Here is a 17,444-nt window from a genome sequence, read left to right as displayed (position 1 = left end):
TTAAAATCAAGGCCCAATAAGATACCATCATATTTGCCCTATTTACCTAACGTGCTAACATGATAAATTCCTATTTGGACACTTGGCAAATTATTTCGGGGGAGGAGTGCGGGGTGGTGTGGTGGGTTAACTTTTCAGGTTAAAAACATCTAAAATAGCCCTTATATAATTGGGTGGTGATGGAGGGGGGTAAGGGAAAATGTACCAGATTAAGGTAGAGGATAGAATTTGCAAGCTGAAACTGTCTTTTCTGAAAATTTGGATATACAATACTTTTATAACTAATAATCAGAGAAATAGTTTATTGGTTTTTAAATTGTTCACTTGAGTGTGGTATGAATAGCATACACTACAGTGTACCATGGGGAGAAAATTATTTTACTTGAGTAAACATAATGTACTTTAGTAATATCAATAGGCACTTCACTTGTGAGATGCATATATATATACCTCACTCAAAAGGATACCATTATCATGCCCTAGTACACTATAACATATCCCTATAAAGATACGCATTAAAAGTAACAATTTTAAAAAGTGCACATTTGAGCATGCACAGTTAGAGCTGTGCAAACAGCCCAGTGTTTCAAATAAATATAATTATTACTAGTAAATTTTTATCAAAATATCTTACAGTATGGTAACCATTTACAATTATTGCTCTATTAAGAGTTTTATCATCAAAGAGCACTTTGTTGACCTGTCTGTAATACTATATATATTAATACTGAAGGGTGCTTACCTGTAGTTTAATCAGTTTAGATCCTGGCATTGTTCTAAAATAATTCAAGAGAAACCCTGACTGGATCTTGATTTACTGAAGTAAATGTTTTATGGGTTTAGCTGAGTCCAATGCAATATTCTAAAGTTAAAGAAGTTTTCCTCAAGTAAGGCAAGTTCACGGCACGGATGGAGAAACAGTGCTTAGTGATGGCTTCTAGTCTCACAATTTGTTGTTCTGTCAATTATTTATGAGCAATTACCAGGATCTCAAGTATCTGGATATCAGTTTTGTCACCCTTTTCATCAACAATTAAGTACACATCAATGCTAAAAATAAAATATAAAGACTAAGGTAAATGTAAAAAAACAGTGAACAAGTAAAATAAATATAAGAATTGCACAAGACAGTGTGATGTAAACACTTCCATTTCCCAGCTGAGACTCCTGAAGCAGAGTCAGCGACTGCTTTCAGGCAGCTTAGTTGGTACTCTTATTCTGGAAAAGAGGCTACATCTTCTTTTCTCTGAATTGTCACGATTTAATCTTCCACAGCTAGTGAAAAGAATAATAGAAGTAGTGACCATCAGAGCCAGTATCCATATCACAATATATTAAATTATATCACATAATACTATTTCATCTAAACTTCATTCAAAAACAAGTATATATATGTTCTACTTTTTAAAATTCCTTTATCCTTTTATTTTCAAGAAAAATTTACCTTAAATAAGTAAAATGAAAATCAGATCTCTCATGCTTTCTTTTACAGGGAAGTGGCAACATACATATACAGCTAGTTTAAGATGAACAGAGTCTATACCTTATTCACTGACAGCTGAACACATGTTGAAGGATGTATGTATTGCTATATAGACAAAGAATACAACTTTTGGCCAAAAAAAAATTAGGTTCTTGCTTTTCTTTTTTTATCACCTAAATTAGATTCAGATTGAGTAAAAATAAAATACTTCCACTCAGTCTATATAAGAGTTCTATTTGTAATGAATACTATTCCAAATTGGGAGTTCCAACAGTATTATAACCTAAGAATGTTTATCATTGCTTGAAATTAAATGTGAAATTATTTTCACTAATTATATACAATATTATCAAAATGATTCCATTACTGTACATGTGAGGTCTCAAAAGAGTACTAGGGTAATATATATGTCACAAAAAATATACCTACAGTAAATAATAAAAAAATACCTGCATGTTCTTACCTTCAAATTAAATCCAAGCAAGTCACTGATGACACCAGAAACAGCTGACAGGATGACGACCTGGGTGATGTTGTAAAGCAGGGGATTCATTGTGAGCCCATATAACCTGAAGGGACTGTCCAGTTCCTAGAAGAAAAAGAACCAGATTCATTAAGAGTGATTAGTTAGCTTGAGTCAGGGCAATATACAATGAGGATTAAAAAAAAAACACTTTCAAAAAACAGCTACAAATTATGGATAGTTTTAGAAAGGATAAATTTGGTTAAACCTGAAATAAGTAAATATACTTAAGGGTTTTTTTTGTTGTTTTTTTAGGTGACTTCCTTTAAAAAAGAATTCTGTAACCAACTGACACCTGCCAGATCGGATGGCGTTGGGGGCTGGGTGAAAAGGTGAAAGGATTAAGAAGTAGAAATTGGTAGTCACGGAATATAGTCAATAATATTGTAATAACTACTTATGGTGTCAGGTGGGTACTAGACTTATTGGAATCACCTCATAAGTTATATAACTGTCGAACCATGATGCATACACCTGAAACTAATATAATATTGAATGTCAACTGTAATTGAAGAAAAAAACCTCTATAATCTAAATTTGTAATTCCAGCTTCTATTCCAAATAAATGACTGGAAAAGTACTGGTCTAGTAGCTACAAAGTTTGAAAACACTTTTTAGTTTAAGAATAGAAACTTAATTTTTTTTTCTGTAGAAGAATTAGAAATTTAACTAGCCAATTTTCTGCCAATAATAGTATTATTATTATGTAAAAACTCTCCTTTGACACAATTAATTTTCAAATACATGAATAAATTAATTGCCTGATTCAAACATGCCAGGCCCTGTGCTAGGCTCTAGGGAGTTAAGATTAAGTTCCTGTGCTGAAGGACCTTACAGTCTAACAGACATGCAATAAAGAATCCAACTATTTAGTCTCACAAGAGAGGTGTGTTTGAAAAGCAGTGGGCCATAGAGGAAGGTGTACTGAAACTTAGTGAGTAGAGACAGTAGGTATTCCATCAAGACATCTAAGAACCTGGCACCTTTGAATTGCTAGAGGTTGCACAGCATTTTTAGAGTCCAAGTACAAGGGAAGAATTACTTTGAATTTATAAAACTGGCTACTTATGTAAGGGTCATTTTAAAGGCAGATTGCATTGACAAACTAACACTAAAGAACTTAACTAGGGGAGGACCATATTAGATATGCGTGTGAAAAAGATCCCAGGGTCAGTAATGTGGAAGACAGATGAGAGAGCAGTGAGACCAGAAGCAAGAAAGCTTGAGTTTAGAGCATGTAAAGCTTAAGTGAAAGCTGATAAGGGTCTGACTGAGGGCAGCAGAAGATATTTGAGGGGTTGAATAAATGTGCCTGATAATTTCTTGGCTCTGAACAGAGAGAAGGAGCAATTTATATTAAGTCCCAGGTTTCCGACTAGAAGATGGTGTATGATCAAAAACAATCATGCTCCTGTGCTTTGTATTTTAGTTATTTTTATATTTCTCTTTACACTGAGATAGAAACTGCTCTTAAATCTCATCTTTATAGCTTTCTTCCATTTGCATAGTGCCTACACTCTTAAAACAGTCAATACAGATGTATCCAACAAACCTACAAAATTTGTAAATTTTATAATTCCAATTTCTATTCCAAGTGAATGACAAGAAAAGTCATTGCCTAATACACTGTTAGGCACAGTCAATACCAAATTAATACTTTTTAGTTGACTGAAGAATTAACCATAACATTGAGACAACTAATTTCATACTATTTTCTGAACACTTATAAACAACTTTAAGAATTATATTTCATTTGTTATAGAAATTGAGAATTTAGAAAATGTTTTCCTTTTTGTATTTTTCTGAAGTTAGAAGTGGGAGGCAGCCAGACAGACTCCTGCATGCGCCTGACCAGGATCCACCCAACATGCCCACCAGGGGGCGATGCTCTGCCCATTTGTGGCATTGCTCCACTGCGGCTGCGGCTGGAGCTATTCCATCGCCTGAGGCAGAGGCCATGGAGCCATCCTCAGCACCCAGGCCAACTTTGCTCCAATGGAGCCTTGGCTGAGGGAGGGGAAGAGAGAGATAAGAGAGAAAGGAGAGGGGTAAGGGTGGAGAAGCAGATGGGTGCTTCTCCAGTGTGCCCTGGCTCAGAATAGAACTTGGGACTTCCACACGCCGGGCTGAAGCTTTACTGCTGAGCCAATCGGCCTACTCTGCATTGTACAATACTTGCTAATGCAGGCAAAAGCAGAAGACAGCTCTGAGAAATACAAAAAAAAAAAAAAATCCAAATTAACATCAAATCTTTTTTGAAATCTATTTTAAGTTCTAGGAAGCAAAATTTCCAAAGATGCCAATGTCTACAATAGTCTAAACATTATTAAAATATTAAATTTTCAAGTTATTAAAATTTCAAAATTAAGTAATTTGGATTACAGTGGTACCTTGAGATATGAATTTAATTCGTTCTGTAACCGAGCTCATATGTAAGTCAGTCAATTTGTATATCAAACTGCCGATACTGGACCTGTGCGCCAACTAGCGGCAGCTTCCCGAATCATGACTCGTATCTCGGAATTTTGCACGGATCTCGAACAAAAATATGGACCGAGTCGCAGCTCATATCTTAAAAAAATTCGTATGTTGGTCTGTTCGTATCTCAAGGTACTACTGTATTTTGATTCATTTTGCAATAAGTAAAATGTAAATTACATGAATATGTGCACATACAATTTGGAAACAAGGTGAACAATAATGAAACCAAATACAAGGTGGTGTCTACAGACAAAAGACCCAGATAGGCTGTCAGAACAGTATATTCTACATTATACACATTTTTAATTGTATTTTTACCTTTAGCAGTTTAGTAGCCAGTTTTAAAACATTGTTCACTAGTGTCAGTTCCTCTTTTTTGTTAGGTTTCTTCTCCATTTTCAAGTATAGATTTATCTTTTATGAAAAAAGTAAACAAAACCCAAAATTGTAACAAATACTCATTTTTAAAAGAAATGAAAAGATATTCATTAAAATATTAATGGTAGTTGTCTGGTTATTAAGAGTATAGGTGATATTAATATTCTTCATACTTTGTATATTCCAAACTTCCTAAAATAAACCTATTTTATAAGAAAACAACTATTTAAAATTTTCAAATATAATTAAAAGCTGCAACAAGTATGGAAAACTGGATGTCATTATTTAAAAAGTGAAACACTTTAATCCCAGAGCCAATGCAACCCAAAGAGTAAATAATAAAGTAATCAATTGGTTTGTTGCTACATTCCCCTTTCATTGTAACTGAGCTCATTTGACAAGGTTACCAATTGTTTAAAATCAAACTATCCCTGACAAAAATACTCAACAAATTCATTGACAATACATTTTTTAATAACTTCTATAAATGATAAAATGTTAAACATGTTCACGCAAAATAAAGTTATCCATCAACATTATGTTTTATCCTTTTCTAGTGAATAAAATTCATATTTAAACATGGCTCTGCTACACTGCAACGCAAACATATTCCACTAATGGTTTAAAATCCAACATTTCTATAAATGGTACTAGTGTTAAATGAAAATGGGACATAAAAACAGTAATTAGATTTGAAATTTGCATCAAAGCAAATTTGAAGAAAGGCTTGTGTTGTACTAAATTTCAAGTTTTGCTTTATAACACAAATAGTCTTAATCTAGTAATGTAGATTCTCCCCAAACTTGACATAAATGGAAACATTTTAGTTTCATATGTAACCTACAGACAATAATTAATAACATAACAACCATGTATTCTCACCTGTTCAGTAAGTAATATTGAGGTATTGCTGTATTTTTTACTTGTTTCTGATCCAAGGGTAACAAATCTCAGGAGAAAAAGTGTTAAGGAGACACACCAGATTACCAGCTCCCAGTTGTAATGACAGTCCAGGAAGATCTCGTGCACGTGGAGCAACTACAAGTGTTTGAAAAAGGCACACAAAGCAATGTACTCAGACAAGTACTTTTAAGAGAAAATAACATTTTACTTCATACAGAATGACCATGAAAGTACTAGAATTTAATGAAATTTAAAACATTTCAGGCCCTGGCCGGTTGGCTCAGTAGTAGAGCGTCTGCCTGGTGTGCAGAAGTCCCGGGTTTGATTCCCGGCCAGGGCACACAGGAGAAGCGCCCATCTGCTTCTCCACCCCCCCCCCCTCTCCTTCTTCTCTGTCTCTCTCTTCCCCTCCTGCAGCGAGGCTCCATTGGAGCAAAGATGGCCCGGGCGCTGGGGATGGCTCCTTGGCCTCTGCCCCAGGCGCTGGAGTGGCTCTGGTCGCAACAGAGCGACGCCCCGGAGGGGCAGAGCATCACCCCCTGGTGGGCAGAGCATCGCCACTGTCTCTCCCCATTTCCAGCTTCAGAAAAATACAAAAAAAAAAAAAACAACAAAAAAACATTTCACATTTATTACAAAATATTTCAAGCACATAGTAAGTATTGGGTACAACGTAATCAAAACCCATAGGCCTCTAACCCATTTTGGTCAAATCTTAGTATTTTACAATATTTCTTTCAGATTATTGAAAAATAAAAGATAAAAAATTCAGTTGAAGACCCTTTAAATTTTTCCTTAATCATTATTACCCTTTTCCCCAATATCCTCAATAAGGGTAATAAATTTTATCTTTTTCATGCAGTGTATAGTTTAGCTATGTTTATCTCTTTAAGTTATGTTATTTTGTGTATATTTTAGAATTTATAAAAATGTTATCACATTGTCCATATTATTTTTCTTTTTTTTTTTTTTTCTTTTCTGAAGCTGGAAACAGGGAGAGACAGTCAGACAGACTCCCGCATACGCCCGACCGGGATCCACCCGGCACGCCCACCAGGGGCAAAGCTCTGCCCACCAGGGGGCGATGCTCTGCCCATCCTGGGCATCGCCATGTTGCAACCAGAGCCACTCTGTCCATATCATTTTTCAATTCCCTTTTTATTCCACTGAACTTTGTTTTCAAAATTTATCCATGTTCATACATGAAGCTCAAATTCATTCATTTTAACTCCTACTATGTATTACAGTAAAAAAATTAAGCACAGCCTGACCAGGCAGTGGCCCAGGGGATAGAGCATCGAATTGGGACGCAGAGGACCCAGGTTTGAAACCCCAAGGTCACCGGCTTGAGTGTGGGGTCACTGGCTTGGGCATGGGATCATAGACATGACCCCATGGTTGCTAGCTTGAGCCCAAAAGGTTGCTGGCTTGAACAAGAGGTCACTCGCTCTGCTGGAGCCCCCCAGTCAAGGCACATATGAGAAAGCAATCAATGAACAAGCAATCAACGAACTAAGATGCCGCAATGGAGAACTGATGCTTCTCATCTTTCCCTTCCTGTCTGTCCCAATCTGTCACTCTCTGACTCTGTCAAAAAAAAAAAAAAAAAAAAAAGAATTAAGCACAGTATATTATCCATTAACATTTACTTTGTTGTCAATTTTCCTTGTCACAATGTTGCAATAAACATTGCTTCACATGTCTCTTTGTGCACACATGTGCGACTTTAAGAGTTAATATCTAGGAGTAGAATTGCTGGGTCCTTGGATTTCACATATTCAGTCTTATTAGCTATTACAAATTTGTCTTTAAAACAGTTGTGCCAATTTATAATCTCAGCAATGTTATCAGTTTCCTTTGCCCTCATTTTGCCTACACTTGGTATTATCCAACTTCTTAATACCTGACATTCTGATGAATATAAATTGTTTTGATTTTACTTTTCCTGATTCATAGGGAGAATGAATACATCTTACTGTATTCTGAATACTGAATACTGGCTTTCCTCTTCTCTGTGTTAACTTTTTCTATTCCATATGTACTTATTCTATATTATAGGTTTTTGGCTTTTCTTATTGATTTTAGAAGTTATTTATATATTCTGAGAAACAATGCCATTTAAGTCACTAATTCAGTCAGTATCTCTCCTCACAATCCATTGTCATTATGGTGTCTTTTGTAGTACTTAAAATTTTTAATAATTTTTCCATAGATTTGGGGGATGGGGAGAGATGCATCAACTTGTTGTTTCACTTAGTTGCTCCATTTAGTTGTGTACTCATTGCTTCTTGTCCGTACCCTGAACCCACGACCTCTGGCATGCCTGGTTTGATGCTTTATCCACTGAGCTACCTGACTAGGGCTGTAGTACTTAAAATTTTAAGGGAGGGTGGGGGAGAAGAATATACATGAGACTGAATGAGTCAGGCAAAATGCTAAAAATTTACTATCTGGTGCTTTAAAGAGGAAGTTTGTTGCTCTCAGGCTTATAGGACAAAGCTGATTTTTTATATTGATGTAACCATTTTTGTTGATCTTCATCTAAAAATGTATCATATTTTTAATAATTTGTAAAGTCACTTGGATGTTCTATATAGACAATCACACAGTCTATGGTTTTGTTTTTTCCTCTTTATACCACGTTTTTCAATCTTTCTGCCATATATTTCTTTTTCCTGTTTTCAATGGTTAGTATTCTCTATCAAAATGCTGACTAGAATTGAAAAAGAAGTGTCTTATTTCTAATTTTAAAATGAATACCTCTAAGGTAATATTATATGTACAATATTTGTTCCAATTTTTGAAAGATATACTTCATCTGATTAAGAAGAGTACTTTCCAGTATTGCATTATAAATCTCTACTGAAATTTACTAATTTGTTTTTTGTGTCTATTGAGATGATCAGATGTTTCTTCCTCTTTTATTCAACTAAAGGAGCTCAAATTATGTTAACAGATTTTCTAAAGTTGAAATTCTTTACATTCCAGGAATAAACTGTCTTGATCATGGCCTATTTATTATTAAACTGTTAGCTTCATCTTCCTAATATTCTGCATCTAAATTAATAAGGGAAATTGACTCATGGTTTCTCATTTTCTTTTTCTTTTTTTAAAGATCTATTCATTTTTAGAGAGAGGAGAGAGGAGGGGAGGGAGAGAGAGAGCATCAACTCCTTCCTATATGTGCCTTGACTAGGCAAGTGCAAGGCTTCAAACAGGGGACCCGCGTTCCAGGTTGATGCCCTTATCCACTGTGCCTCCACAGGTCAGGAATGGTTTCCCGTTTTCATTCTGTCTCTCTGGTGTTGATATCAAGGTTATATTAGTCACATAAAATGAACTAGGGGAATATGTTGTTTTTCTATCCCCTTGATATTTTGTAGGAACAGGACTACCTGTGCATTTGCATATTGGCAAAATATACCTATAAAACCACATGGGTCTAGAGGATTCAGATCTTTAAACTACTGAATCAATATTGCATTATAGTTATAGATCTCTTTTTTCAATTATTTTTGAATCAGTTTTAATAAATTAAGCATTTCTACGAAACTGTTACCTAAGCTTTCAACGCTAATGACATAAAGTAACTTACATTCTTTAAAAAATCCTCTCCTGTGCCAGAGTTTCAGTTTAATACTGTGCTTTTTATTTTTAAACATTTGTTATTTATGTTTTAAAATTTCCAAATGTATGAGGTTTTTTCCCGTGGCTATGTTTTCTAAGTGCATTATAGCTAGATCAAGTGGTCTGCATAGTATCAGCTGAAAATTATTTTGTGGTCTAAAACATGGGGAAGTTATATAACTGCTCTTGTGTCTGAAAACAATCTGTATTCTCCCTTTTTTTGAACAAAATTTTAACTATCTTGTTTAGATACTATCTTCATTATATTTTTTGTCTGCTTACTGTATCAATTAACTAGAAAAGTTGTGTCAAAACCTGCTAATATGGTATTTTGTCAATTTCTCACTACAATGTTATTGATTTTGCTTATGTATGTATATTTGAAGTTATATAATCACATGCATACAAACTAATCATTTTGATGAATTAGTTTTTAAATTTTTGTCAGTCTTCCTGGATTACAGTCTATTTCATTTTATTAATGAAAGCTTACCAGCTTTCTCTTGGCTAGTGTTGGCCTATATCTTTTTCTATCCTTTTATATTCAAAACCTTCCAAGATTATGTTTCATGTGTTGTTTGTTGCTAGCAATAAATAGATTTTATCTTTACAAGAGACAGAAGAATTACAAGATGCACATCAGGAACATGAAAATTAAATCCTGGAGAAAAGACTGAGAGGTAATTAGAAATGGTGAGTACAAAATTAGTCCTTTTCTTTTGGTTACTGTTTCTTTGCTTTGGTGCCCTGCAGGATATCCACAATGTGTCTAGTGTGGTGCAAATTAATGTCTTTCATCAATTCAGAAAAACTGATAGGCATATCCTCTCCAAATACTGTCCTCCCTCTTCTTTCCATCTGAAATTCCTGTTAGATTAGCGGTTCTCAACCTGTGGGTCGCGACCCCGGCAGGGGTTGAACGACCAAAACACAGGGGTTGCGACCCACAGGTTGAGAACCACTGTGTTAGATGCATGCTGGACCTCCCATCTTTCTCAATCCCTTTTTCCTATTTCCATCTCTTTATCACTGTCTTATATTCTGGGTCATTTCCCCCTTCTCCCAGTTCATTAGCTGTTTACAGTCTATTTTTTCTGTTTGCTATGTTTTTAATGTCAATGACATATTTTTTATTTCTCTGAAGTACTGTTTGGTTCTCTTCAAATCTATTTTTTTTATAGTGTTACTTATGTCTTTAGTCATTTTAAACAAGCTTATCTTATCATTTCTATCTGATCAGCCTATTATCTGAAGTAGCTGGAGATCTATGCCTGCTGTTTATTGATCTGTGACACACTAGTGGTATATTATTTCTCTGTGTGTTTTGAAACCTGAAGAGGTTTTATCTATGAAAACCTGTGAGTCCTGGGTGGAACGCACATACCACAGAACAGTCTTGGTTTTGCTTCCGCTAGGTAGCCAGGAGCTTAGGACCACTTCTTATATTAACTTCTTGACACAGGGGTTACAGGCCAAGACCTGTAATGTACATTTGAATCCTGAACCTGTAAGAAGCCTAGACCTACAGTTCTTGGAGAAACTTTTCCCCACCTTCTTGCCAGAGTCCAGACAGAGTCAGAGACAAGCTTCCTTACTGTCTCCTGTGCTGGTGCGCCGACTGCTTTTCTTACTTCACCTTTTCACAAGCACGAAGGCCCATGAGGGTTCTGGCTTTTATGCGTAAGCAGGCCTAGGAATGTATGCAGGCTGAGGCCTCATCTTCTGACCTCCTGTGGGTGTGACATCTCGAGTCTCTAGGGTGCTAGACTGACAATGCCTCACTTCCTTCTCCTAGGGCTGCCAAACTGCTGTTTCTGTTTTATCTTCATTTTGGTCCCTTAATTTCTTTTAAGCTAAGATATGTATATAATATGTATATTAAAATTCTGGGTTTTATTTTTCCAGCATTGTATGATGTTTCAAAGCAGAAGAATTTTCAGGTAATCTAGTATGTCATATTACTCAAAATGGAAGTTTAAATTTTATAGCATAAAACATATCCTGAGATACTTCTGTGTTTTCTAATTGTCACATTAACAATTCAGATAGAAAACAATTAGTTAAGTGTGAATGAAGCCGAGATTCATGGAAAACAATTCATAACTATAGTCACTCATAAGTTTGTTTTGGAAAATAATGATAAGCAGGCGAATTATAGACAAAACTAATTATTGTATGTACAAACAGGAAACATTTGAGAGCCCTGGTCAATTAGCTCCATTGGCTGGAGCACTGTCCTGAGATACAAAGGTTGTTGGTTTGATCCCTGGTAAGGGCACATACAGGAACAGATCAATGTTTCTATCTCTTGCTCTCACTCCCTTCCCCTCTCTCTAAAGTCAATAAATAACATTTTTTTTAAATAAAAAGGACATCTGAAGCCCTGGCCGGTTGGCTCAGCGGTAGAGCGTCGGCCTAGCGTGCGGAGGATCCGGGTTTGATTCCCGGCCAGGGCACACAGGAGAAGCGCCCATTTGCTTCTCCACCCCTCCGCCGTGTCTTCCTCTCTGTCTCTCTCTTCCCCTCCCACAGCCAAGGCTCCATTGGAGCAAAAATGGCCCGGGAGCTGGGGATGGCTCTGTGGCCTCTGCCTCAGGCGCTAGAGTGGCTCTGGTCGCAACATGGCGATGCCCAGGATGGGCAGAGCGTCGCCCCCTGGTGGGCATGCCGGGTGGATCCCGGTCGGGCGCATGCGGGAGTCTGTCTGACTGTCTCTCCCTGTTTCCAGCTTCAGAAAAATGAAAAAAAAAAAAAAAAAGGACATCTGAGAATATGCTAGCCACCTATATGACACTGCAAAAGCCAATTTCAAAATTGTGTAACTAGGCTTACTTATATTATTACTCTTATTATTAGAAAACTTTCTGAAGCTGAATATTTATAGATCTGATTATCTAATTTTTCCACAGAACAAGTTAACTCACCTGGGCACAACAGATAAATACTACTGAGATAGTCAACAAGAAAGCAGAGGAGACTATTACATCAACTGATCGCTGAGGACCTCGACGCTGGGGGAAAAAGGGGGAAAACACTTTTAAATATATTTCCTAATTAGCCACTTAGTCATGCTTTCAATTAAGTTGCTGATCCATCACCATAGTTGATCATAACTTACAATATTGAAAATATACCTAATTTGTCAGGTGAATTTTAATTATAAATATTACTATTTCCTAAGGCTTTGGAACATAGTAAAGAAGGTGAACATATAGCCTAGAATTCTTAGTATAACATCTAAATATTTCATTTCTTCAAACACTAATTATTCACTCAACAAATGTTTCCGAAGCACCTTCTCAGATGAGGTACAGAGCTAGGTATTGGAATCATAGCAAAGAACAAAACAGACATAGTCCTACCTTCAGAGGAACTGGTAGAGAGTCAGCCCAACCTCATCCGCACAGATATATGTAATAAGTTGTGATGAGTGCTATGAAGGAAATGTATAGGATGCTCTGAGAAACTGGTAGGGAGTTTGATGTAAATATCACTTTCTTAGGGAGAGCTTCATAAACCCACACAATCTTGTATTTGGGAGTTAGAAGGCTGGGCCTGGAAGATCTCTCTAAGGCAATGATATTTAAACTGAATTAAATTGCAGGAGTAAGATGGCACATGGTAATGTTCAAGGCAGAAGGAAAAGCATGTGTAAGAGCACAGAACAGGAAAAATCATAGTGTGTTCAAAGAACTGAAGCCGTCTCATGTGGCTAGACTGTAGGGAGAAAAGTGTTTCAAAATGAGACAAGAGGCCCTGGCCAGTTGGCTCAGTGGTAGAGCGTCAGCCTGGCGTGCAGAGGTCCCGGGTTCAATTCCCGGCCAGGGCACACAGGAGAAGCGCCCATCTGCTTCTCCACCCCTCCCCCTCTCCTTCCTCTCTGTCTCTCTCTTCCCCTGCAGCAGAGGCTCCATTGGAGCAAAGATGGCCTGGGTGCTGGGGATGGCTCCTTGGCCTCTGCCCCAGGCGCTAGAGTGGCTCTGGTCCCGACAGAGCGATGCCCCTGGAGGGGCAGAGCGGTCGCCCCCCTGGTGGGCGTGCCGGGTGGATCCCGGTGGGGCGCATGCGGGAGTCTGTCTGACTGTCTCTCCCCGTTCCTAGCTTCAGAAAAATACAAAAATAAATTAATTAATTAATTTAAAAAAATGAGACAAGAAAGACATGCTACTGGCAAGAGCTAAGTCATGAAGGGCATTATAAGCCGTTAGATTTTGTTCTTTATCTTGAGAGCAATGGAGAAACTCCAAGAACTAGATGGTCAAATCTACATTTAAAAAAAATCTCATGCCAGAATGAAGAAAGTATTGGAAGGAAGAAATCAATCTGGGGATGCCAGTCAAGAGGTAACTGCAGTAGCTCAGATTGGTTTCAATTAAAGTGGTGAAAACAGAAACAAATATAAATAAATGAATTCGAGATATGTTTTTGAATGAGAAAGGGTATAAACTAGTGATAATTTGGATACTGTAATGCAAGAGAAGGAAGTAAGTTCCAAGGATCATTCGTAGGTCTGGGGTTAAATGTCACTGAAGTGTAAGCTCATAAGGCTAGGGAAGTTCATCTCGTGGACAGTGGATGGCACATGGGTAACATTAAATAGAAGTTTACTGAATAAAGTAATCAATGTACAGAAGAGTGCAAACCTACACAGGGTGGATACAGACGGGCGATGTGGGTGGTTTCTCATGAAGCCAGGCAACAAAGACACATTCATCCCATTACAACAGAAGCGTCCCAGTGAGGAAAACAAGCTATGCCAATTGGTAGCACTTCTCAATGGAGACTAAGTTAGTTAAATTTAACAAGCAGAATAATGAATATTTGAAATAGAAGAGCAGATAGTGTAAGCTTTTTTCCCCCACTTCTTTCACTGCTATTTCAAAATAAAAAGCACTAAAAACCTAGGTATGTTAAAAGATATTTGGTCTTTGGGTCAATTCCATACATAATGAAATTCATTGCTACTTAATACAACAAAGAAATAATCCTCAGAGGTGTTTTCCTAAAATTAATTGAGATGTTTCCCATTTCCCATCTGAGTTGTTTTTATCTTAAGTCCATAATTAGGAAAGTTACTTAAAAAGATTAAATAAAAAGAACAGCATGAAAAGAATGGCTTAGAATTGCAAGCTAATATTTTAACATAGTAATAGGCTACTTCACTAGAAGGACTGATTACAGATTCTTTTTTAAAAATTCTTTTGAAAGCAGTGGGCTCCCTCTGCTGGTTTGTGATAACCATTCTATATAGAAACAAAATCTTTAATCTACCTTTTGAATGAGTAGAAACTGATGAGATTTATGAATAAAGATAGATTTAGGATAGCCTGACCTTGAATGCACCTCAAATGCATTTAAGCCTTTTAGACATCATATGTTTTACTATAAAGAACCAGTTAAATACTTATTTTGGATTTCTACATATGGAGCATATGGAACACTAAGTATGGCCACATGGTACTATATAAGCATACATGTGAATGCACATCTAGACACACCTACATACTGACAGAGAGGGGAACTCTGAGAGGGAGCTAGCACATTAAGAGTACTTCTGACACTACATTCTACCTTAAGATAAGACCGAAGAGATAGCCACATTTTTATATTTTGAACTTTCTTCAACCGGAAATGAGGAACCTCAGATTTTCGAGCCCTCCTTGCTGATGTTAAATGTCCAAAGAGTTTTGCAAAAAGTAAGCGCTAAAAAAAAAATAAATAAAGGTAAGGATTAATTTTCAAGTAGATTACCACAGAAAAACAAAAATCAACAAAATATAAATTGTTATGATTTTATTTGGTTAAATACTACAAAAAGAAAACAAGAAAAGAATTAGCAGGTCAGAATAATTTAATAAAATACTAAAATACTTCAGGAATACTCGGAATATTAGAAAAAGAATAAAATATTCTCTATTCAGAAGTCTATATTATACTCACCTGTTTATAAGTTCTTTCTGCAACACAGAGCAAAAAAAAGAAAATCCACACAAGCGACACACGAACCACAAAACTTATAATAACCATAGAGAGAACCATGACATCCTCATTAGAACCGAATGCAATCACGTAAAGCTCTGAAGCAGAATGTGCTGTGAGTTGTTCCAAGTCTGCAGCTTGGGAGAGTCGAAAAACAAATGGAGTTAAACCCAAGATTAGAGAGATTGCATTTCCAAATATCTGGTATCCTATTCCTGGTATATGGCTGTTCACCTTTATAGAGAGAAAAGAAAAACAAACACACACAAATTTTGTCTGTAGTAAAATAAATTCCTATTAAGCATGATTTTATTTATAGCAATATAAAATCAGTTTGTGAACATACATAAGTTTTAATACATGAATAATAAAATTTAAACTTACTCAAACTTTAAGAGCTTACTATGTGTAAAACGTAAGTCATTATTTTTTCAATAATTTTAAAAAAATTTTATTTATTGCCTGACCAGGAGGTAGCATAGTGGATAGAACGTGGAACTGGGATGCGAAAGGACCCAGGTTCGAGACCCCAAGGTTGCCAGCTTGAGCGCGGGCTCAACTGGTTTGAGCAAAGCTCACCAGCTTGGACCCAAGGTCACTGGCTCGAGCAAGGGGTTACTCTGTCTGCTGAAGGCCTGCGGTCAAGGCACATATGAGAAAGCAATCAATGAACAATTAAGGTGTTGCAATGAAAAACTGATGATTGATGCTTCTCATCTCTCTCCATTCCTGTCTGTCTGCCCCTATCTATCCCTTTGTCTGACTCTGTCTCTGTAAAAAAAAAAAAAAAAAAAAAAAGATTAAAAAAATAGTTTGCTGCTTCACTTGGTTAATTGTTTGCTTATCATACGTGTTTTGACCGAGCAAGCCCAGGGTTTTGTATTTTTCCGAAGTTGGAAACGGGGAGGCAGTCAGACAGACTCCTGTATGCACCCGACCAGGATCCACCAGGCATGCTCACCAGGGGGCGATGCTCTGCCCATCTGGGGCATCGCTCTGTTGCAACCAGGGCCATTCTAGCACCTGAGGCAGAGGACATAGAGCCATCCTCAGCGCCCGGGCCAACTCTGCTCCAATGGAGCCTTGGCTGTGGGAGGGGAAGAGAGAGACAGAGAGGAAGGAGAGGGGGAGGGGAGAGGGGTGGAGAAGCAGATGGGCGCTTCTCCTGTGTGCCCTGGCCGGTAAACGAACCCGGGACTCCTGCACGCCAGGCTGACGCTCTACCACTGAGCCAACCGGCCAGGGCCAAGCCCAGGGTTTTGAACCAACAACCTCAGTGTCCCAGGCCAATGCTCTATCCACTGCACCACCACAAGCCAGGCATTAGTTTTTTCAGTTTTTAAAAACAGCTTATTTATCAGATCTCTAATTCACCTAGTAGATGCACAAAAAATTAACTATCTTGGTCGTATCCAGATCTTGAAAAAACATCTATGCATCTCATTATTTCAAAGTTAGAAATACAAATACTGTAATATTAAAAAGAATGAGATCTCATATCCACTTAAATTTAGTTCATTAAAGAAAAAATCTAGAATTATACTTATCTGACAAATTTGTAATTTGTGTTTTCTTCACAGAGCTCAATATACAAAAGAATGTCTCCTTAAATTCTAAAACCATTTTAAAAGAGGGAAAATGTTAGAAGGGAGACAATTAGATAAGAAAGAGGGTGGGATAATTATAAAAAAGGAAACTAAAAATTAAATAATAGAAAAATATAAGAATGGTAAAAGAGAAACCTTAAATATCATCTAGCTAACGTTTTCCCATTCTACACATTATGTGAATGAGCTGTGAGTTCACAGACAGTGTAGATGTAGAGCACCAACTAGAGACTCCTTGCCAATAGTTTTATAGCTCACACTGAGATATGAAAGAGGAAGTAGATCAATTTCCATACCCAGTCATTTTAATTCCTGTCCTACATAAAGTGTATACAACAGTTCTAGCAGAACAATGCACAAGAAATTTAGAACTGCAAGTTAAATCATGAATAGCTGTCCAGAGGATTCGGTAAAATATAAAAAGTAACAATGATCTGATTTTTAAAAATGTCACAGAAACTGA

General features: G+C 36.9%; 1 protein-coding gene across 2 annotated transcripts in view; it reads right to left on the bottom strand.

Moving 5' to 3' along the window:
• Positions 1-893: 893 nt before the first annotated feature.
• The window catches only part of PHTF2 (putative homeodomain transcription factor 2), a 179,897-nt gene continuing 163,346 nt past the window's right edge, over positions 894-17,444 (bottom strand). For both annotated transcript variants that reach the window (XM_066354457.1, XM_066354458.1), the window contains 7 exons: positions 15,336-15,608; positions 14,967-15,098; positions 12,320-12,406; positions 5,748-5,903; positions 4,806-4,901; positions 1,947-2,072; positions 894-1,275 (listed from right to left, as the gene is read on the bottom strand). In XM_066354457.1, coding sequence (XP_066210554.1) covers positions 1,255-1,275; positions 1,947-2,072; positions 4,806-4,901; positions 5,748-5,903; positions 12,320-12,406; positions 14,967-15,098; positions 15,336-15,608 — 891 coding nt within the window. In that variant the 3' untranslated portion in view covers positions 894-1,254. The remainder of the gene's footprint in view (positions 1,276-1,946; positions 2,073-4,805; positions 4,902-5,747; positions 5,904-12,319; positions 12,407-14,966; positions 15,099-15,335; positions 15,609-17,444) is intronic.

This window comes from Saccopteryx leptura, chromosome 12 (assembly GCF_036850995.1).
Source record: "Saccopteryx leptura isolate mSacLep1 chromosome 12, mSacLep1_pri_phased_curated, whole genome shotgun sequence".
Lineage (NCBI taxonomy): Eukaryota > Metazoa > Chordata > Mammalia > Chiroptera > Emballonuridae > Saccopteryx > Saccopteryx leptura.
The sequence above is the reverse complement of the archived record's forward strand: the minus strand, read 5'-3'. Positions and strand labels throughout refer to the sequence as shown.